This window comes from Lethenteron reissneri, chromosome 41, assembly GCF_015708825.2.
Source record: "Lethenteron reissneri isolate LAM-NWPU_2019-01 chromosome 41, ASM1570882v1, whole genome shotgun sequence".
NCBI classification, from domain to species: domain Eukaryota; kingdom Metazoa; phylum Chordata; class Hyperoartia; order Petromyzontiformes; family Petromyzontidae; genus Lethenteron; species Lethenteron reissneri.
The window spans coordinates 11,314,636-11,336,424 of NC_083819.1; the positions used below are offsets into that span (position 1 = coordinate 11,314,636).

At 56.2% G+C, this 21,789-nt stretch overlaps 1 protein-coding gene across 1 annotated transcript in view; it reads left to right on the forward strand.

Annotated features, from left to right (window-relative positions):
• The first annotated feature begins 1,705 nt into the window (after nt 1-1,705).
• Nucleotides 1,706-21,789, forward strand: part of LOC133352625 (testis-expressed protein 26-like) — a 28,536-nt gene continuing 8,452 nt past the window's right edge. Inside the window, exons 1-4 of the mRNA XM_061568381.1 lie at nt 1,706-1,719; nt 11,871-11,949; nt 13,512-13,587; nt 15,172-15,337. Coding sequence (XP_061424365.1) covers nt 11,940-11,949; nt 13,512-13,587; nt 15,172-15,337 — 252 coding nt within the window. The 5' untranslated portion in view covers nt 1,706-1,719; nt 11,871-11,939. The remainder of the gene's footprint in view (nt 1,720-11,870; nt 11,950-13,511; nt 13,588-15,171; nt 15,338-21,789) is intronic.

A 21,789-nucleotide genomic window follows, 5' to 3' on the forward strand; every position in this document is an offset into this window, starting at 1 on the left:
ATCGCGCCGAGGCCGGAGACCGCGTCGGGAGTCGCGCCGGGGCCGAAGACCGCGTCGGGAGTCGCGCCGAGGCCGGGAGGGACGTCGCAGGCGGACGTGATGTCGCGGGCGGAGGTGACGTCGCGGGCGGACGTGACGTCGCGGGCGGAGGTGACGTCGCGGGCGGAGGTGACGTCGCGGGCGGACGTGACGTCGCGGGCGGAGGTGACGTCGCGGGCGGGCGTGGTTTCGCGGGCGGGCGTGACGTCGCGGGCGGGCGTGGTTTCGCGGGCGGGCGTGACGTCGCCGGCGGGCGTTACGTCGCGGGCGGGCGTGACGTCGCCGGCGGGCGTGACGTCACCAGTTGCCTGCGACGCCGGCGAGTTGCCAGGGGCAACGGCCCGGGGGCGGAGGCAGCCCACAAGATTGACATTGCGCCCTGGAGCAGTTCCACGGCCCGCCTCGCCACCGCTTTGCGGCAGAGCGAGACGGAACCAGGGGGACCACGCCCCCGTGACAAAGGAAAGGGAGGGGAGAAGGGAGGGGCTCACGGGAAGGCCCACCCCCCAGTCCCCACTGCCCCCTACAATGGGGGGGGCCCCCCACACCACAAGGGGGGCCCATCCTACGTCACCAAAGGGGGGCAAATTGCACCACATAGAGAGCCCAGCCCGCAACCCAGGGGTAAGCCCACACTATGTAACAAGGGCGCGTTCACCTTGCTGCGATGCACTCCAAAGGGAGGAACCCCATCTTCAGTCTATTCACATCCATCCCCCATCATTTCACCATGCACCACAGGATAACGAGACGCCGCCTGGTCAGTGGCCGGACTCAGCCACACAATGGAGGAAGCTGGCAAGGCGGGTGGTAGCGGCCACGTCAGGAACCTCGGTCTTGGTCGGTGAAATCGCGGGAGTGTCGGCACGTATCTTGGTGGATACGGGGGCATCAGCCACGATCATCTCGAGCACCATGCACGAGATGCTGCCGGATAAAATCCGACAGCTGCTGCTGGTTCTGGTTCTGGGCACAGAGAATCGACGCGTAATCGGTTCCCTGTGACCTCACTGAAGGCGGCTTTGAGCCACATTTATTAAAAGCAGTTGAAGCGTTTTATGGGTAAGAGATGGAAACAAACTTCATCAGTACATTAATGATACATCATCAGTATGTAACACATAGATGCAATGTAAAGTCAAAGTGATTTCCTGCTCAAATGACCATTAGCTGCCCGTCTCAAATGTACAGCCCTGAAGTCAGTGGTGACAATTCCACATTGCAATGGCGGGGGCTATCCTTTCACAGGGAAAGCACAAATGTTGACTTCCCCCACACAGTGGAACTCATTTTTTATCAACCCTGTAGGGCACGATGGTCTGCGGTTAGCGGTACGCTGCGCTACGAACCTAGCCACCCGAGTTCGATTCCCGCTCACGGCCAATGGCGATTATCTGAATTGGTAATGGGCCTCCCTTAGGTCGACTCAGCCTTTAATACCTGGTGCGATGTGTAAACATCACCCGAGGGAGACAAAGGCGGCCGGGCGTGGTTCTGGCCACCCATCCCCTGGTGTGCTGTGTCGGTCATCGTAGGTGCTCGCTAACAGCACTTGCCCCTACAGTCTCACACGCAACCAGACACTGCTCGCAGCATCAGCCAGAGGGCGGCCAAAGCGCACCCACCACTCGCCTCTTGTTGTAGCAACTGCTTCCTGGCGACGGTGGCGACCGCCATGGGGTGAGACTCGCCGGGTGAAGCTCGCATGCCCGTAGATTCTGTGTGTTTAGAGAATCTTTTCGCTCGTCTCCCTGTCTGTCGTTGAATAGCGAATGTTGTTGGGAGAGATCGCACGCCTTCTCTCTGTCTATGTGTGTGGATGTCTCGGTGTGTGTGACTGTGTGTGTGTGTGACTGTGTGTGTGTGAATGTCTCGGTGTGTGTGTATGTCACGGTGTGTGTGTATGTCACGGTGTGTGTGTGTATGTCACGTTGTGTGTGTATGTCACGGTGTGTGTGTGACTGTGCGTGTTAATGTCACGGTGTGTGTGTGTCTCGGTGTGTGTGTGTGACTGTGTGTGTGAATGTCTCGGTGTGTGTGTGTATGTCACGTTGTGTGTGTATCTCACGGTGTGTGTGTGTCTCGGTGTGTGTGTGTGTGACTGTGTGTGTGAATGTCTCGGTGTGTGTGTGTGTCTCGGTGTGTGTGTGACTGTGCGTGTTAATGTCACGGTGTGTGTGTATGTCACGGTGTGTGTGTGTGTGTGACTGTGCGTGTTAATGTCACGGTGTGTGTGTGTGTCTCGGTGTGTGTGTGTGTGACTGTGTGTGTGAATGTCTCGGTGTGTGTGTGTGTCTCGGTGTGTGTGTGTGACTGTGTGTGTGAATGTCTCGGTGTGTGTGTGTGTCTCGGTGTGTGTGTGTGACTGTGTGTGTGAATGTCTCGGTGTGTGTGTATGTCACGGTGTGTGTGTATGTCACGGTGTGTGTGTGTGTGACTGTGCGTGTTAATGTCACGGTGTGTGTGTGTCTCGGTGTGTGTGTGTGTGACTGTGTGTGTGAATGTCTCGGTGTGTGTGTGTGTGTCTCGGTGTGTGTGTGTGTGACTGTGCGTGTGAATGTCTCGGTGTGTGTGTGTGTCTCGGTGTGTGTGTGACTGTGTGTGTGAATGTCTCGGTGTGTGTGTGACTGTGCGTGTTAATGTCACGGTGTGTGTGTGTCTCGGTGTGTGTGTGACTGTGCGTGTTAATGTCACGGTGTGTGTGTGTGTCTCGGTGTGTGTGTGTGACTGTGTGTGTGTATGTCACGTTGTGTGTGTATCTCACGGTGTGTGTGTGTGTGACTGTGCGTGTTAATGTCACGGTGTGTGTGTGTGTCTCGGTGTGTGTGTGTCTCGGTGTGTGTGTGACTGTGTGTGTGTCTCGGTGTGTGTGTGTGACTGTGCGTGTTAATGTCACGGTGTGTGTGTGACTGTGTGTGTGTGTGACTGTGTGTATGTGTGTGTCTCGGTGTGTGTGTATGTCACGGTGTGTGTGTGTGTGACTGTGCGTGTTAATGTCACGGTGTGTGTATATGTCACGGTGTGTGTGTGTGTGACTGTGCGTGTTAATGTCACGGTGTGTGTGTATGTCACGGTGTGTGTGTGTGTGACTGTGCGTGTTAATGTCACGGTGTGTGTGTGTGACTGTGTGTGTGTGACTGTGTGTGTGTGTGTGACTGTGTGTGTGTGTGTGACTGTGTGTGTGTGACTGTGTGTGTGTGTGACTGTGTGTGTGTGTGTGACTGTGTGTGTGTGTGTGTGACTGTGTGTGTGTCTCGGTGTGTGTGTGAACCACACTCACGCATTCCAGCTTCCACTTTGAGGACTCCGTTTACAGGACTGACTGTCTGTATGTTGAATTTCTTTCGCACCGTACGTAGCCGACCGTGCTAATCGGAGGTGCAGACTGTTTCGTCTCATCCACCACGCTGTGTTCAACCACCACACTGCAGGTCAATTCACTGCACTCATTCAAGCACTCAGTCACTGCACTGCAGGTCATAAAATCTTCTCTTTGATCCTTCTGCCCTTCCCCTGCTCCACTTTGGAATTCCTTCCTCCTCCTCCTCCTCCCATCATCGTCTCCCCCCTCGCCATCTCTTGCTTAATTCAAGACACCGCTCTACGCTTATCCATTACAACCTTGATAGTGATGTTTGTTTCTGGCCGCTTGGCGTTTCGGACCTTTGGGTGACTGTGTTCGTCAAGTGTGGTGAGCTCTAGCCCTTGTCAGAGATGGCCACTTGTCTCGCACACGGAAAGGTTAGTGAGCTCACCAACGCGTGAGTGAGTGCGGGTGAGTGAGTGAGCGAGCGTAGGGTTCAATTCCCGCTCACAGCCAAAATCAATGACGATTTTCTAAACCGGTCCTGGGCCTCCCTTAGGTCGACCCAGCCTCAAATGAGTACCCGGTGCGACGTGTAAACATCGCCACAAGGGAGACAAAGGCGGCCGGGCGTGGTTCTGGCCAACCACCCCCTCGTGTGCTGTGCCGACCATCGTAGGTGCTCGCTAACAGCACTTGCCCCAGCAGTCTGTTACAGACTATATGGGGGATCTTTGTCTTTGTTGGGGAGCGGTAGTGTAGCGGTTAGCGCGCTGCACTACAAACCCGGTAACCCGAGTTTGATTCCCGCTCACGGTCACCAACACGAGTGACGATTATACGAACCAATTCTGGGCCTCCACTAGGTCTACTCAGCCTAAACTTTTTTTTTACCAGGTAAGGCCCCACTGAGCTATGTAGCTCTGTTTCAGAAGCGACCTGGCCACAGTTTGGTGGGGGATGTTGACTAATTAGCGAGTTTAACAGCTCGATGTACGTCTTCCCCTTTTACGTTGTTTTGCCAACACGTCGTCACTTTATCAACACGGCTACTACCTGATCTGCGTCGCATCAACCCACACTTACGTCGCTGACAGCATCATCCGTCCTGTCTCGTTATCCGTCGCCTCTCAGCCTTCGCCTCCACCTCCCACGACCCTGTAAATTGCTTTGATTGACATCGTTTCGATATTCGCTGTCGCACCTTTCAGGAACACATTTCCGACATTAACCGGGGTATCGCTGTAAATGTGGACCATGTGATTCCAGCAAACATGGCCCACTTGTTTTCGAATAATGTGAGGGGATCTTTCAGTCCACTGTGTAGCAGACGGCACTATTTTTACCCAGTGTAGGGGTGTCAGGGGAAGGATTCCCACCAATAGATGGGTTAGTGGGAGGGGTGATCGAGGAGATATAAGGAGAGAACGGGCGGGAAGAAGGGGCCTTTGGCGGGAACGAGATTGGGACGGGTGGGGACAGGTGTGGATGGAAGGAAAGGAATAAAGGACGAGACCCCTGCAATCTGGTGTCGGCTCCTACTTTACATCTGATGGCAGCGGTGGGATCTCATGGCTACAAAGAAAAATCCCCGCGGGAAAGAGCCAAGGGAGGAGGAAGCAGGGGCCGGGGATCCTTCCCATCCCGGGCAACAAGGGGGCCTGCTATCAGAAGCAGCAGCAGGGGGCCCGGATCGCCTGGAGGACCCCATGGAGGACCGCATGGCCCGCGTGGAGAGGGCACTCCAGGAGCTCCTACAGAGGCTCCCTATGGGGGGCCCGCCAGCACCGGGACCCCCACCCCCACGCGTACTACGGGAGGAGAGGCCACGGGACCCGGAGGCCGACCAGCCGGCCGGGCAAGAGCCGCAACCAACCTCGTCACGCCAGCCGCCGCCGGTCCCGCCAAAACCCCCAGGGCTAACCACCCAACACGTAGAGCAGGTGGCCGGACGGCCGCGTCGGCTGGGGCCCGTCGACAAGTTCGTGGCTGAGGAAGAAGACTGGGAGGAGTTTGTCCGCCGATTCGAGGCTGCCTTCCACGCTCTCGAGTGGACAGACGAAGAGGCACTACGAGCGCTGCCATCCGTTCTGGGCAAGGAAGCACTCGCCTCTTACACCTCCCTTCCCTCGCACAGCAAGACCACGCTACAGGCGGCCTACGAGGCTTTGGGGGAGATCTATTGCCCGGCGGAAGGAGCCTTTAAACGGTTCCAGGATCGCCAGCGAGGGGCTAAAGAATCCCCTTTAGCCTACAGGGGTGCACTGCTCGTGTTGGCGAGGAGAGCTTTCTCTCGCCTGGCTGAAGAAGCGCTCGAGGACCTCGTGGTCGAGCACCTCATCGCCTACGCTTGCCGCGCCGGCGTTGTAATGCCCGTGGTGACGCCGGGGGAACGCACCTCGCTGTGGGCTGCCCGGACCATCCAAGCCCACGAGCAGGTCATGGGCCGGGCGCCACCCGTGGGCCCGGTGGCTGGCGCGGCGGGGGGGAACAGCCGAGCCGTTGCCGCGGCGCTACTGGGTCCAGCGACACCAACCGCCGAACCTGCACCGTCGCCACAGGCTGCCTGTGGGGCAGCTGGGGACGGACCCCCGACGTCTGAGACGGAGCCATCGCTGCGGGAGGTGTACGCGGCGATCCGGGGACTGGCGGAGCAGAGGGACCAGGGGCGCGACCAACCGCCGCGTCGCTGGCAGCCGCCTCTACAACATCGCGCCGAGCCCCCCCGACGGAACGCCCCGTGGGTCTGCCACCGTTGTGGTCGAGAGGGGCATGTGGCGAGGGGGTGCCGCACGGAGCCGGAGGCCGCCAACGTCACCTGGAACCCGCCGGGGCCGAACGCCGACAGGATCCAGGCGAGTGACGCCGTCCCGCCCGGCCTCTCGGTCGGGCCGAGCAATTATAATTCCGACGCCGCGAACTTACCGGGAGTCTCCTCGGGGTGGGCGCCGTCGGTGTCGTTCCCCGGTCCCCATTGTCCGGGTCGGGGGAAGGGGATCGCGCCGGGGATAGCGCCGGGGCCTGGGATTGTGTCGCGACCAGAAGTGGCGTCGCGACCCGGAGTGGCGTCGCGAACGGACGTGACGTTGCATCCGGGAGTGACGTCGCGGCCAAAAGTGGTGTCGCGGATCGCGCCGGGAATTGCGCCAGGGCCGTGGACCACGTCGGGGATCGCGCCGAGGCCGGAGACCGCGTCGGGAGTCGCGCCGGGGCCGAAGACCGCGTCGGGAGTCGCGCCGAGGCCGGGAGGGACGTCGCAGGCGGACGTGATGTCGCGGGCGGAGGTGACGTCGCGGGCGGACGTGACGTCGCGGGCGGAGGTGACGTCGCGGGCGGAGGTGACGTCGCGGGCGGACGTGACGTCGCGGGCGGAGGTGACGTCGCGGGCGGGCGTGGTTTCGCGGGCGGGCGTGACGTCGCGGGCGGGCGTGGTTTCGCGGGCGGGCGTGACGTCGCCGGCGGGCGTTACGTCGCGGGCGGGCGTGACGTCGCCGGCGGGCGTGACGTCACCAGTTGCCTGCGACGCCGGCGAGTTGCCAGGGGCAACGGCCCGGGGGCGGAGGCAGCCCACAAGATTGACATTGCGCCCTGGAGCAGTTCCACGGCCCGCCTCGCCACCGCTTTGCGGCAGAGCGAGACGGAACCAGGGGGACCACGCCCCCGTGACAAAGGAAAGGGAGGGGAGAAGGGAGGGGCTCACGGGAAGGCCCACCCCCCAGTCCCCACTGCCCCCTACAATGGGGGGGGCCCCCCACACCACAAGGGGGGCCCATCCTACGTCACCAAAGGGGGGCAAATTGCACCACATAGAGAGCCCAGCCCGCAACCCAGGGGTAAGCCCACACTATGTAACAAGGGCGCGTTCACCTTGCTGCGATGCACTCCAAAGGGAGGAACCCCATCTTCAGTCTATTCACATCCATCCCCCATCATTTCACCATGCACCACAGGATAACGAGACGCCGCCTGGTCAGTGGCCGGACTCAGCCACACAATGGAGGAAGCTGGCAAGGCGGGTGGTAGCGGCCACGTCAGGAACCTCGGTCCTGGTCGGTGAAATCGCGGGAGTGTCGGCACGTATCTTGGTGGATACGGGGGCATCAGCCACGATCATCTCGAGCACCATGCACGAGATGCTGCCGGATAAAATCCGACCTTTAGTCCCCGTCAAGACAACGTTCATTGCAGCAAATGGAGGCAGCATGGGCTTCCTGGGCCAGGTTGAAGCCCCGATACAGATTGGGCAGCTTTCGGTAGCAGGACCCATCCTTGTCTCCGCAACGTTGCCCGTACCCTGCCTGTTGGGGACGGACTTTCTGAGGCGGATGCCAATGAAAATCGATCTGGCCAATGGGCGGGTGGAAGTCCAGGGAACGCATCTCCATTTCCTAAAGGCGGAGGGGGCCAGCCGGGGTGTACCCTACGTGCAGGCTCTGGTCAGTAAGTCTGTCTCCATTTCCCCGGCAGCCCAGATGCTGGTTCCGCTGCAATATCGGTCCCCCCTCGTGACAGCCCGACCAGACTCACCCATCCTGGTGTCTCCGGCGTCAGCTGCCATGGATCGCCATGCGCTGGTGGGAGCCGAAACTATTGTACAGAGGAACCAGCATCTGTTCATTCAGGTGCTGAACACCTCCGATAGAACAGCGACGGTGCAGGAGGGAACAGTTTTGGCCCACGTTAGTCCTTTGTCACTAGGAGCCCCAGGGACAAAGCCCGAGCTTGTAGGCAGCATCAGCCAGTCCGAGGACAGAGGGGCCGAATCGTGGATGGACCAGCTGGCGGGGCCTGAGCCGGGATTGCCGCCCGACCAGAAACAGCAGCTGCACTCGTTATTGCAGGAGTTCTCGGACGTCTTCAGCCGGGGACCGTTCGACCTAGGGCGCACAAATCTGTCGCAGCACCACATCAACACGGGAGATGCCGCACCCCTGCGCCAAAACACATATAGAATGAGCCCAATGGAAAAAGGGCACATTCAACAAGCGGTGCAGGAGATGCTGCGGGCCGACATAATTTCTCCATCCTCGAGTCCCTGGGGGGCACCGGTGGTCCTAGTCAAGAAGTCAGATGGGTCACTGAGATTCTGTGTGGACTTCCGACGCCTAAATGCCGTCACGCTGGCCGACGCATATCCCCTACCACGTATCGACGACTCATTGGATGCACTGGCAGGAGCAAAATTTTTCAGTACGCTGGATTTGTTGTCCGGGTTCTGGCAGGTTCCACTAGACGCGGACTCCCGGCCTAAAACAGCGTTCCGGACACCACAGGGCCTGTTCGAGTTCAACTGCCTGCCTATGGGCCTCCAGACTGCGCCGGCAACGTTCCAACGCATAATGGAGTTGGCCTTAGCAGGCCTCCAATGGGAAACGTGCCTCATTTACCTGGATGACGTCATTGTTTTCAGCCGATCATTCGAGGAACACATTGACCGATTACGTCAGGTATTCCTGCGGTTCCGGAACGCGAACTTGAAGCTCAAGCCATCGAAGTGCCACCTTATGCAGTCGTCGGTACGCTACTTGGGCCACGTCGTCAGTGAGTCTGGAGTGGCTACAGACCCGGAAAAGACGGCCTGTGTGAGGGCCTGGGCTGTTCCCACAACGGTTCCGGAGGTACGCCGGTTTGTGGGTTTCGTTTCTTACTACCGCCGGTTTGTGCCCAACTTCGCAACCATTGCCAAGCCCTTGCACGTGTTGACGGCGAAGAACCAGAGGTTTTATTGGGGCCCTCTGGAGGAAGAGGCATTCCAGCAGCTGCGCTCGCGTCTGACAGATGCACCACCATTGGCCTTTCCGGATTTTGGCCTCCCCTTTATCCTGGACACGGACGCCAGCGATGTGGGCATCGGCAGTGTTTTGTCGCAAGTCCAGCAGGGTCGGGAGGTGGTTATCGCCTATGGTAGTCGCGTGCTTTCATCAGCGGAGCAGCGCTACTGCGTCACACGTAGGGAACTCCTGGCAGTCGTTCACTTCGTGCAGCAATTCCGACCCTACCTGTATGGTCGCAAATTTACGGTCCGCACTGACCACGCGGCCTTGCAGTATTCGCTCCGCATCGACCAGCCTTCGGGCCAGCTGGCCAGATGGATAGAGCGCCTGCAGGAGTACAGGTACCAAGTAGTGCATCGCAAAGGGACCAGACATGCCAACGTAGACGCATTGTCCCGACTGGCGCCCCAGGGCCCTTGTGCATGCACCACAGGCGGGGCACGCTGCAAGGAGGCGAGGCCGGAGGGGACGGTCATCGCTCCCGTACGCACGGCGGAGGGCGCACAGGGTGAGGTCCAGCTGGCCGACCACGACCTGGGGCTGACCTTGGACGATTGGAGATGGCTACAGCTGGAGGAAGCCCCACTGCGAACACTACGCGCCTCAGCAGAGGCAGGGGGGGAGGAGTACATCGTATGGGAGGATCTCCTCATGCGATGGGACCCGACAGGGCGCCGGCGATGCCTGGTAGTTCCGGAGTCACTGCGTCAACAATTGGTTATGGACGTACACGGCCGCCAGCTGCTGCACCTGGCAGGGCGGAAGACACTGTACACATTACAGGATCGGTACTTTTGGCCAGGTATGACCGCTGACGTGCATCGATGGGTCGCTACCTGCGTCGAATGTGCGCGGCGAAAGCCGCCACCCCGGGTAAGCCAGGCGCCCCTACAGCCCATTACGGTGACCAGGGTCAACGAATTGGTTGCATTGGACATCCTGGGACCGCTGCCGGTCACGCCACGGGGAAATAAATACCTGTTGGTCGGAGTCGAGTACTGCACGAGGTGGCCGATGGCGTGGGCCCTCCCGGACCAAACGGCACAGACCATCGCCGATGCCTTCGTGGGAGGCTATGTCCTTGATAAGGGAGCACCGGAGCGGTTGCTCACGGATCAGGACAGGAATTTCTCCTCACAGCTATTGAAGGACGTCTGCTCTATCCTGGGCACTAAAAAGGTCCGAACATCTCCATATCATCCCCAGACCGATGGGATGGTAGAGCGGCTTAACAGCACCATAGCGGCCATGCTGTCCCAAGTGGTGGACGAAAACCATTCCGACTGGGACCTCCACATTCCATCGGTCTTAGCGGCGTACAGGGTGGCCCCACACGTGGCGACGGGGTTCTCGCCGTTTTTCCTGATGTACGGACGGGATCCCGTTCCGCCTATTGAGGTGCAGCTGACGGACATTCCTGCAAGAGCCGACGCATGGCCGAAGGCACTAAAGACCTCCCTCATTTATTTGAGAGAGGCCCGCCAAGCAGCCGAGGCCGCATCGGCCACGAGCCAAGAGAGTAATGTACGGATACGGGAGAGGACAGTGACAGCCAAGCCCTTCAAAGTCGGGGACCAGGCATGGCTACACTGTCCTCAGGTGCCGGTTGGCCTCTCACCAAAGCTGTACCGACCCTGGAAAGGGCCGGTCGAGGTCATTAAAGCACTCCGACCGCAGTGCGTCCAGGTCCAACTGGGTAAGCGACGATGGTTTGTACACCCCACCCGCCTTAAGCCATACATCTCTCCACCGTCATCTTCACCAACATCACCACCAACATCACTGCCAACATCATCATCATCCCTACCCAGGCCAAGGTCGCCGACCACCACGCGCCGACCGGCAGGGGGTTCGGTGCCCTGTGTTCCCTTGTCACCTACAGCACCCCATGTGAGGCCTGACGGAGCGGCGGCACGAGCGGGGGCCGGAGAGACAGCGGCGCCATGCGAGGCGACACCGGCACCACCGAACCAGGGACCGCGACGAGAGGGCCTTCGAAGGAGGGGGCCGCCACGGTCATCTGCTGCCTGTGGATGTCCGGGCTGTTACGGGATGCTGGCTGGAGACCTGGGCAGGCCGCGCAATTGATTTCATTGTGTTATATTGCATTGTATGGTTGTGGGGGGGGGGGGGTAAGGGCTGTCGTCACTGTCAGTGGTGGGAGGCATGGGGAGACTTAAATGGTCCATGGGGGAGGCAGAACCGAGGACGGTTATTTTTTCTCCGGGGGGGGGGGGGGGGGGTGATGTAGGGGTGTCAGGGGAAGGATTCCCACCAATAGATGGGTTAGTGGGAGGGGTGATCGAGGAGATATAAGGAGAGAACGGGCGGGAAGAAGGGGCCTTTGGCGGGAACGAGATTGGGACGGCTGGGGACAGGTGTGGATGGAAGGAAAGGAATAAAGGACGAGACCCCTGCAATCTGGTGTCGGCTCCTACTTTACACCAGTTAATACACCTGGAGTATTAACCAGGACGACTGTGCCTATTTAACCATCCTATTGTGTTTTTGTATTGTTTGTTATTGTAATGTTCTGACACGCCATTGACTCGATATTTGTGAAAAAAAGATGTATAGCTCATCGGATTCCTCCAGTATAAATATTCTGATTCTTATTATATACAGCAAGCGGCCCAACATGCTACCACTGGCCATGTTACCGCCCCAATGAAACATATCTTTCGATGGCAGATAATTTCCCATTGTTGGAACTGTCGCAGATCCTAACCCCTACATGTGACTCCCGCTTGCAGCAGCAGCAGCAGGAGGAGATCTGCCGTTCGGCGTGTTGGCAGCAGCGAGTGAGGCCACGCACGGCAGTGATGGATCAGCGTAAGGACATCCTCACTACGACAGCGGAACGCACAGGCCACATATCTTATTTATCATCATCATCAGCAGCAGCCATGATCAATTCACTGCTGGATAAAGGCCTCCCCAAGCTGCGGCCACCACGCATGATGCCTGCGATTCAACAATCCATCCGGCACCTGTACATCAATCGATTCCATCCCTCCATCTCCTACCTAGGCAGACGCCCGGGTTTGATGCGTTCAATTCCCCGAGCTGCGACTCCATTATCATTCTTGATCATCGACCGTCATCAATACTTTCTGTCATGATTCATTTCCCACTTATTGAATCGTATCGGAGCACCTTCTTCTAAGTACTTCCAAGGTCAAGGCTCATTTCCTGAATACAACTCCCAGACTATGGAACCCTTCACCTTTGGTCATAAGATAGAATCGTTAGAGCGATTTAAGTTTCTCTTGAAGACCCACCTCTTTAAACTGAACATTTTATTTGATCAGGTAAGGCGCACTGAGCCACGTAGCTCTTTTCCAGACGCGACCTGGCTATCACAAATGATAGCTCAACAAAGCGGCTTATCACGTGGAAAAATATATTAGAAGCCAAATACTTGAAACGCGTAATGTTGATTCTGAAGGTGGAGGGAAAAACCGGAGGACCTGGAGAACATTCTACAAGACCACGTGGAGAACATGCACACTCTAAATATACAAGCGTCACGGTTTGGATTGAACCCACGACCTCCTGTATACCGTGTCTGTTTAGCTAGCTGTAGCGTGCAGTGGATAGCGGTTGTCAGCAATTATATGCAACCCACGTGCAGTCATAACAACGATAGGGTTTATAATGTGGAATATTGATGGATACATCAGTTGGTGGATACAAAAATACTCGTCGATAAGAGCTGTTGCACATATTACATTATTACGCTCAAGCGTGCATACTATAGGAGTTGCGTTGTCAATCGTTATTTTAATAGTCACTTGTTTGTAAATAAATTGAATAATGAAAGTGGGGGAAAAGCCAGATTATTGTGTGTTCTGGATGCTATCTGTGTTGGATTACAACCACAAAGGGCAGAGCGCTGGGCGTTATGTTGCTGGGGATGGCAAGAACGTCGATCCTGGGTGCCACGGTGGTGAGATGTTAACTACCTCGCCTGGTATACATGTGGTCGTGGGTTTGTTCCGGACCCCGAACACCTGTATATTTGGAGTTTGCATGTCTCTCTCCCCGTTGTCGCGTGAATTTTTCTCCGGGTCCTCCGGTTCTCCCCTCCACATTTATAAATGTGTTTAGAGTATTTGGCTGCTATAAATTTCCACGTGAAAAGCCGCTTCGTTGGGCTATCATTTGTGACCAGGTCGCTTCTATAAAAGAGTTATATAGCTCAGTGGGCCTTACCTAGTAAAATAATAGTTTATAGTTGTATCCACCCCAAAAGGTGTAAATAACATTATGTACAGTATTGCATCCACAGGCTAGCAGATCTGAGGCATGAAGATGGTCCTCAGGCCTGACTTGAGGCTGTATATCTTCTTAACGTTAACCAGTTGCTGCTGCTGCCCTCAACGTGTGCGCAGACGAGTTCAAGGTGTACGAGACGACAAGCCAGAGGGAGTTCGGGCCTCCGAGAAGCCAGGTCAACCAGGCGATACGGTAAGTTATGCAACATCATTCCTTATTCTTTGGTTCTTTCGGTAAAGTCACGTATAAAGATAACATAATAAATTAAATAATAGCATACTACGACGTTTCGATTGCAACACAAGCAATCATCATCAGGTATAAAAAAATAGCAACAAAAATCTAACCAGAAAACTATAGACAGACATATAAGCAGACAGACATCATAAAGATACACAGAGAGAGAACACGTATCGGCACAAAGAGAGAGGTCGTCTCTGTGACGGGGCCTTAAATATAGAAAGGGGGCGGGGGCGGAGAGAGGGAGGGGGCAGAGAAAAAATTAGCATGTCAATGAGTGGACAACAACGTGGTACGGTACGCAAGCTTGAAAATTAGGAGAAAGACACACTAAAATTAAATAACCTAGTAAAATATCGAAATGTAATGTAATGCAACACAGAGAGTCGGTCAACACACAATTAAGGCATAGCCCGGTTGATTACGTATTTCAAAGTTTGCTAAATTAGAATTTAAGTGTGAAAATTATTTTATCTTTATACGTGACTTTACCGAAAGAACCAAAGAATATTTCCTGCAGTCACGAAAGCTCCAAAATTAAGATTGAACCACTTCTACGGGGAAGTTTTAAGCTTATCTTTTTTCTCTCTCTCTGGTTTTTGTTTTCTCTCTCTGCCTGTGTCCTCTCTTTGGAATTTTCACACTTAAATTCTAACTTAGCAAACTTTGAAATACGTAATCAACCGGGCTATGCGTTAATTGTGTGTTGACCGACTCTCTGTGTTGCATTACATTACATTTCGATATTTTACTAGGTTATTTAATTTTAGTGTGTCTTTCTCCTAATTTTCAAGCTTGCGTACCGTACCACGTTGTTGTCCACTCATTGACATGCTAATTTTTTCTCTGCCCCCTCCCTCTCTCCGCCCCCGCCCCCTCTCTATATTTAAGGCCCCGTCACAGAGACGACCTCTATCTTTGTGCCGATACGTGTTCTCTCTCTGTGTATCTTTATGATGTCTGTCTGCTTATATGTCTGTCTATAGTTTTCTGGTTAGATTTTTGTTGCTATTTCTTTTATACCTGATGATGATTGCTTGTGTTGCAATCGAAACGTCGTAGTATGCTATTATTTAATTTATTATTTTATCTTTGTACGTGACTTTACCGAAAGAATCAAAGAATAATTCATGCAGTCACGAAAGCTCCAAAATTAAGATTGAACATCATTCCTCCTCAGCCAGAGGCCATGGGACTGATAACAGCGGAGCACTCTGGGAGCCTGGCATTCTAAACTAAACTTTTTATTTCACCAGGGAAGGCCCACTGCCTTATGTAGTTCTTTTTCAGAAGCGACCTGGCCACAAATGTTAGCTCAAAGAAGTGGCTTATCACGTGGAAATGTATAGCAGCCAAATACTCTAAACGGATGTAGTTTCTAAATGTGGAGGGGAAAACCGGAGAAAAATCCATGCGACCACGGGTAGAACATGCAAACTCCAAATATACAGGCGTTAGCATCGGGATCGAACCACGCATGCATGGAGTGATGTGGCGTGAGTGAGCACGTGTGTGGTCTCTGCTTTGCCGTCTCAGCCCAGGGTCGGCTCGAGGTCTGCTCGCCCATGGGGATATGGCCGGGGCCTGGGCAGAGCCTGCTGAGTACACGCATGCCTTCTCGTGGAAGCCCGTGGGGCCTACGCAGCCCATTCGCTCCGGAACGGCTTCTGGAAACCGCAGGAACAACCCCCAGCCCAGCAAGGTGATCATCAGGGGCCTGGGAACGGGGCAATGCTGTAAACGTAATAAGATTCGAAGGGCCCTGAGAGAAAACGTAAATAAATCCGAAGGCAATGCACGTGCCCTGGTGAGATTACAAGTGTAGGGCACGGGGCAGCGACTGCTGCTTACTGCCCCAGCCAATCAGCTGCCAGGCAGACAACCCCACGTAACATGCTGTTTGTGCTTAGGCCGGTCGGTGGCTACAGAAAATGCAAGTCTCTTCATGAGTATCATGTAGGCAATCGTCTCATCTCGTCGCAATCACCACCACTACCAACCACCTTAATCCTAATGTAATGCGGGCGTGAACGACCTCCCGGAGGTGACGTCATGAGGGGAGGAGTTAGGTCACGTGGGGGAGAGGGGTCAGGTCTATAGGGAGAGAAACCGGAAGAGGAGAGGGAGTGACGGGAGACTAAGGACGAGGTAGGCCACGTAGGGCGAGAGCGAAGAGAGTGGCGAGATCGCCACGTATGCGGGGAACGAGGTTCGGCACCGTCGGCCAACGGTGACCGACCCGGAGCAGCGAGGAGGCTGCAGGTGGCAGCGGGGGTCTGCACACGGAGTTGGCAGCGGGAGTCTGCACACGGAGTTGGCAGCGGGGGTCTGCATACGGAGTTGGCAGCGGGAGTCTGCACACGGAGTTAGCAGCGAGTCTGCAAGGAGAGGAAGGAGGCTACAATAGTGATAGCAGCCGGGGGCTGCAAGCAGAGTATCTCTAAGAGAGTGCCGTGAGGGTAATTACGAAGAACCCAAATAAAGGACACGGAGTCAGAGAGAAGCGTCCGAGTCTTTTATTACACTGGAGTCAGAAGTGAAACGGCATGGCGAAACAACTCAGAAAAAATAATATTCCGTCTCCGGCATCGGCTTCATCTTCCGACGACGAAGATCTTCCTCCTGAAGTCGGCCTGACTCTGGCAGAAGAAGAGATCCGTGCTGGGATGAGTGCGGGTCCGGGGGTCCAAGATGTCGTCGTGTCGGCGGACCCGTCTGCTCCAAAGGACGCGGATTCAAGATGGAGCCAGATGGCGGAGCAACTTGTAACTCTCAAGAATGTCATTACTCAGTTGTGTGAGCTTGTCACGCCGAGGGCGGCGTCGGATAGAGATGTTGGTGGTCCGCAGGAGTCCGGGTTGTCTTCGATGTCGCCGCCATCGGCCACGCGGCACGACGACGCCATCTTGGGCGTGGCGCACGACGAAGAGCGGGAAGCCGCCATTTTGGGACCTCCACGATTGCCAGCCACCATCTTGTCGACACCGCGTTGCGACGCCATGTTAAATTTGCCACCGGAGGAGCCAGCGGCCGGAGGGAGCAAGCCAAGGAGTCGCAGTCGTCACTTAACAACTGTCAAGGAATTCTCCATCGGGGGCGATTGGAGTGCGTTCGCCTGTAGATTTCTGGCAGCAGTACGCTCAGCGAGGTGGACGGACGCCGAGGCACTGGAGGTTCTTCCGACCCTTCTCGATGATGAGTCCATTCGTTTTTTTCGCTCTATAAAAGCCGCGAAGAAGAAGACTCTGCGAGGGGTGTTCGACGAAATGGCGGACGCGTACGAGCCGCCGGATGATGCCCATCGCCGGTTTGTGCAACGACAACGCGCACCCGAGGAGTCACCGGTTGCGTATAGGGGCGCGGTGTTGGAGCTAGTTATGGCCGCTTACCCGGAGACGGAGCCTGACCTGCTGGAACCTCTCATCCTGGGGAAGATGTTGGAGTTGTTCCGGGATCTCGGCATTCCTATGCCGGTGTGCGGTCATGAAAAACTCACGTCCCGGGCTGCGGCGAAGTGTCTGGACGCCCAGTTTAACCTCCGCCGCTGGAAACAAGTTACGGCGTGGACAGGTGGTCCTGTCGTCGAGGGGGGTGCCTTAGGGTGGGACCCTAAAAAGGCCGTGTACGTGCCGGATGGGAGCAGCCAGCAGGAGCTGTCAGCCGCCTCCGCTCCGTGGCCGGCCCGGGGTGGGCCGGGGCCGCGGGCTGCGCCGCCGATACGGCCGCGTCGGGACGGGGTGCCCGCTGCGCGCCGCAGCGACATCGAGTGCTTCCGCTGCGGCCGTCGGGGCCATTATGCCAGGGACTGCTGGGCCCGCGTTCCGGGTCCGCCCCAGCAGGAGGCCTCGACAGCGGACGCTCCCAAGAAAGATTCTACAGCACAGGCAAGTCGGTGCGCACCAGACACCCGGCAAGGCTTGACACCTCACTCATCGCTGTTGTCGTGCGAGGCGGATGTTGTTAAATACGGGAGGCCATTATCTGCGCCTTGTCGCTCGGTAACGCAGTGGCGCAAGTTGGCTCGGCGGGTTGTCGCGGCCGCTACCGGTTCGTCCACTGTACCCGGGTAGATCCAAGGGGTGGACGTACGTATTTTGGTGGATTCCGGTGCGTCCGCGACCATCATTTCGGACGTGATATTCCACCTTTTGAACATCCCACCAGGGGCCGTGAGTCCAGCTTACGCTTCTTGCGTCGCTGCGAACGGGGGTAGCATGGGCATCGTGGGGCAGGTGGACGCTAACATATCTATCGGGGGTGTGTCGGCCTCGGGAATTGTGTTAATTTCGAGGTCCCTTGCGGTTCCTTGCCTGTTGGGTACTGATTTTCTCGCTAAAATGCCCATTCTAATTCGAATCAATGAAAACTGCATTGAATTGCCGGGGGGCCGTAAAATGGCATTTTTACCGTCCGCCTGGGGGCGACCTGCTCCTGTCGCCCAGGTGCAGGCGTTATCGGAAGTTTCTGTTGATATTCCACCTGGCTCACAGATGCTCATTCCCTTACGATATCGGAAGCCGGTGCCTGGTCGGCAGGGAGCTTTTGGGGTTTTGCTGTCGCCGTCCGCCGCTATTACGGGCGGATCGGCGCTGGTGGGGGCGCAAACTATTGTCCGGCCAGATCAGCGGCCGTTTTTGCAGGTGCTTAACGCGAGTACCGAAAGCGTGTGTGTACCGGCTGGTACCGTTGTGGCACATGCCACTACGGCGTTTACGGCTCACAGTGATCTGTCCAGCGGGGGGCTGGTTGGGGGTGTTTCACACGATGGAGCGGTGGATGATTGTTGGATTGCTGAATTGTGTGGGGAAAATTCAGCCCTTTCCGGCGAACAACGTTGTGCGATTCGTAAATTATTATCGAGTTATTCGGATGTGTTTAGCTCCGATGATTTGGACTTGGGACGCACCTCGCTGCTTTATCATCATATCGACACAGGGGACGCTGCCCCTATTCGCTTAAACTCGCGTCGGATGAGTCCGGCTGAGCGAGAGCATGTTCGAGGGGCAGTGGATTACATGTTGAACGCGGACATAATATCTCCGTCTAACAGCCCATGTGTTGGTTAAAAAGAAGGATGGCAAATTGCGATTTTGTGTAGATTTTCGTAAGTTGAATTAAGTGTCGGTAGCAGATGCGTACCCCCTGCCGCGTATGGACGATTCTCTCGACGCCTTGTCGGGGGCCAAGTTCTTTTCAACGCTAGATCTCTCTTCGGGCTTCTGGCAGCTCCCCCTTGACGAGCCCTCGCGAGAAAAGACTGCTTTCCGTACGCCGCAGGGGTTATTCCAATTTAACTGTCTTCCGATGGGGTTGAATGCGGCCCCTGCCACTTTTCAGAGGTTGATAGAGTTGGTATTAACGGGGTTGCAGTGGGAGACATGTTTGATATATTTAGACGATATTATCGTCTTCAGCCGCACATTTGATGAGCATTTATTGCGGTTGGAGGCTGTATTCACCAGGATGCGTTCTGCTAATTTGAAATTCAAGCCAAAAAAATGTCACCTACTGCAACACTCCGTTCGATACTTGGGGCATATTGTTAGTGCGGACGGGGTGGCCACAGATCCGGAGAAAACTGCGTGTGTCCGTGATTGGCCAACCCCGGCCACGGTGGGTGATGTGCGCCGGTTTTTGGGGTTCGCCTCTTATTATCGGAGGTTTGTTCCAAATTTTGCTACGATTGCGAGGCCTTTGCATCTCCTTACGGGGAAAGGACACAAATTTGTTTGGGGACCGCCGGAGGAGGCGGCGTTTCGAAGCCTGCATGATCTATTGGCTACGGCACCGACGTTGGATTATCCGGATTTTGAACATCCCTTCATTCTGGATACGGATGCGAGTGACACTGGCATTGGGGCGGTGTTGTCTCAGTCAAAAGGTGGAGTTGAACGCGTAGTGGCGTATGGTAGTCGGGTTTTGTCTCCCGCGGAAACCCGCTACTGCGTCACTCGCAGGGAACTTTTGGCTATTGTTTTTTTTCTCCGCCAATTTCGACCGTATCTGTACGGTCGGTCGTTTATTGTCCGCACGGACCATGCGGCCTTGCAGTATGCTCTTAAGATGGACCAGCCGTCCGGCCAATTGGCAAGGTGGCTGGACACGCTGCAAGAATTTTCCTTCCAAATTCAACATCGGAAGGGTGTGCGTCACGCTAATGCGGACGCGCTTTCCAGGTTGCCGCAGCGATCCCCTTGCGCGTGTGCGTCGGGGACGCATAGGTGTGGACCGATTCAGCACCCCCCTCAGCCTGTCGCGCTGGCGGTTGATGTGCCTGAAGCTCCGCTTAAGCCGGGACCGGTTGATGGGGGACCGGCTGATGGGATTTTGCGTCTCCCGAGGTCTGTGTGGATTCTGGAGCAAATGTTGGATGATTCCTTGGTAACGTTACGAAAGTGATCGGAAAAGGCGAGTAGGGGACTCGGCGCGGGTGGTGCGCCGGAATCCGCTCTCCGAGATGGGTTGCTGATGTGGAGGGAAGGGATACAGGAACGCTGGCGTCTGGTTGTACCGGCATCATTGCGGTACGAATTGATTAGGACTCTGCATTGTGACACACTTTTACATCTGGGGGTGCAGAAGACCCTATTGACGCTGCAGCGAGACTATTATTGGCACGGCATGTCGACAGATGTCGTCGGTCACGTTCGTGCGTGTCCCGATTGTGCCCGCCGGAAGCCACCTAAACATCCATATGTGCCGCCGATACAATCTATTCAGGTATCTCGGGTTAATGAATTGGTGGCGTTAGATATTTTGGGACCCTTTCCGCCATCCGCTAGGGGAAATAAGTATTTGCTAGTGGGGGTGGAGTACCTCTCCCGCTGGCCGATGGCCTGGCCTTTGCCGGACCAGTCAGCGGCGTCTATCACAGACGCATTTCTATTTGGGTATGTTATGGACAAGGGGGCGCCGGAGAGGCTCCTTACAGACCAAGGCCGGAATTTTTCGTCTAAATTGTTTGGGGAGGTGTGTGCGGCTCTTGGAACTAAAAAGATACGGACATCCCCCTATCACCCACAAACGGATGGTATGGTGGAACGGTTAAATCGGACCCTGTCCGCCATGCTGTGTCATACGGTCAGTGAAAAACAATCAGATTGGGATTTGCATATCCCTGGGGTGCTTTCGGCGTATCGCATGACGCCGCACGCGGCTACTGGATATTCGCCGTTCTTTCTTATGTACGGCCGTGAAAACGTGCCGCCAATCAATGAGCAGTTGGGAACCGGAGCGAGGGGACCTGTTAAACCTCTTCCTGATTATATTCAGGACAACGTTCGCCGTGTCACTGAGGCGAGGGAAGGAGCCCGCGTGGCTACGGCCAAAGCCCAGGCCCGGAACGAGCGGTGTGCTCGACGTTCAAAGGGGGAGTGCCCCTGGAAAACGGGGGACCTGGCCTGGCTTCATTGCCCACAGGTGCGGCCAGGTACCTCTCCTAAATTACATAAACCATGGCAAGGACCGGTCCGCCTCATCGCGGTTCCCAACCCACAGTCGGCGCGTGTTCGGGTTGGTTCGCGGCGCTGGTTCGTACATACATCTCGGTTGAAGCCGTGCATTGCCCCGCGACCTGATGCGTCATCTCCTGAGGTTGCCTTGCCGGGGTCTGTTGCTGCCGACTCGCCCCTGCCTGTGCCTGCTGACCTTGCAAGAGCGCCTGTCGTACCCCTTACAGACAAGCCGGCCGTGACGCCGCAGGAGGGAGGACGCTCCGCTCGCGGGGTGCCGACCGGGGCCGTGGAATCTCCGGGACCTGCAGCCCTTCCTGCCCCGCCACGGACGAGATTACGGGACGCCTCTGAACGGGACCGGGACGGTGGCAGGCCTCCAATGGCGACGGACGAACTTGCTCCTGTCGCCCTTAAAACCCTGCCACGCTCCCGCTCGGCGGGAGGGCCGCCGACCGTCTGGGACGGTCCGGCTACCCGTACTAGCTCGAAATCCCTCACATTTCGTTAACTTGTGTTGTGTTCTTGTTATATTGTTGTTGTATGCTTCGTGTCCTTTAATGTATTGGTCTTTTACGCTCGCATTACTTGTTAGGTTGTTGTTCAGCCGAGGTCGGCTGGATTTTCTCTACGGGGGAGGGTGATGTAATGCGGGCGTGAACGACCTCCCGGAGGTGACGTCATGAGGGGAGGAGTTAGGTCA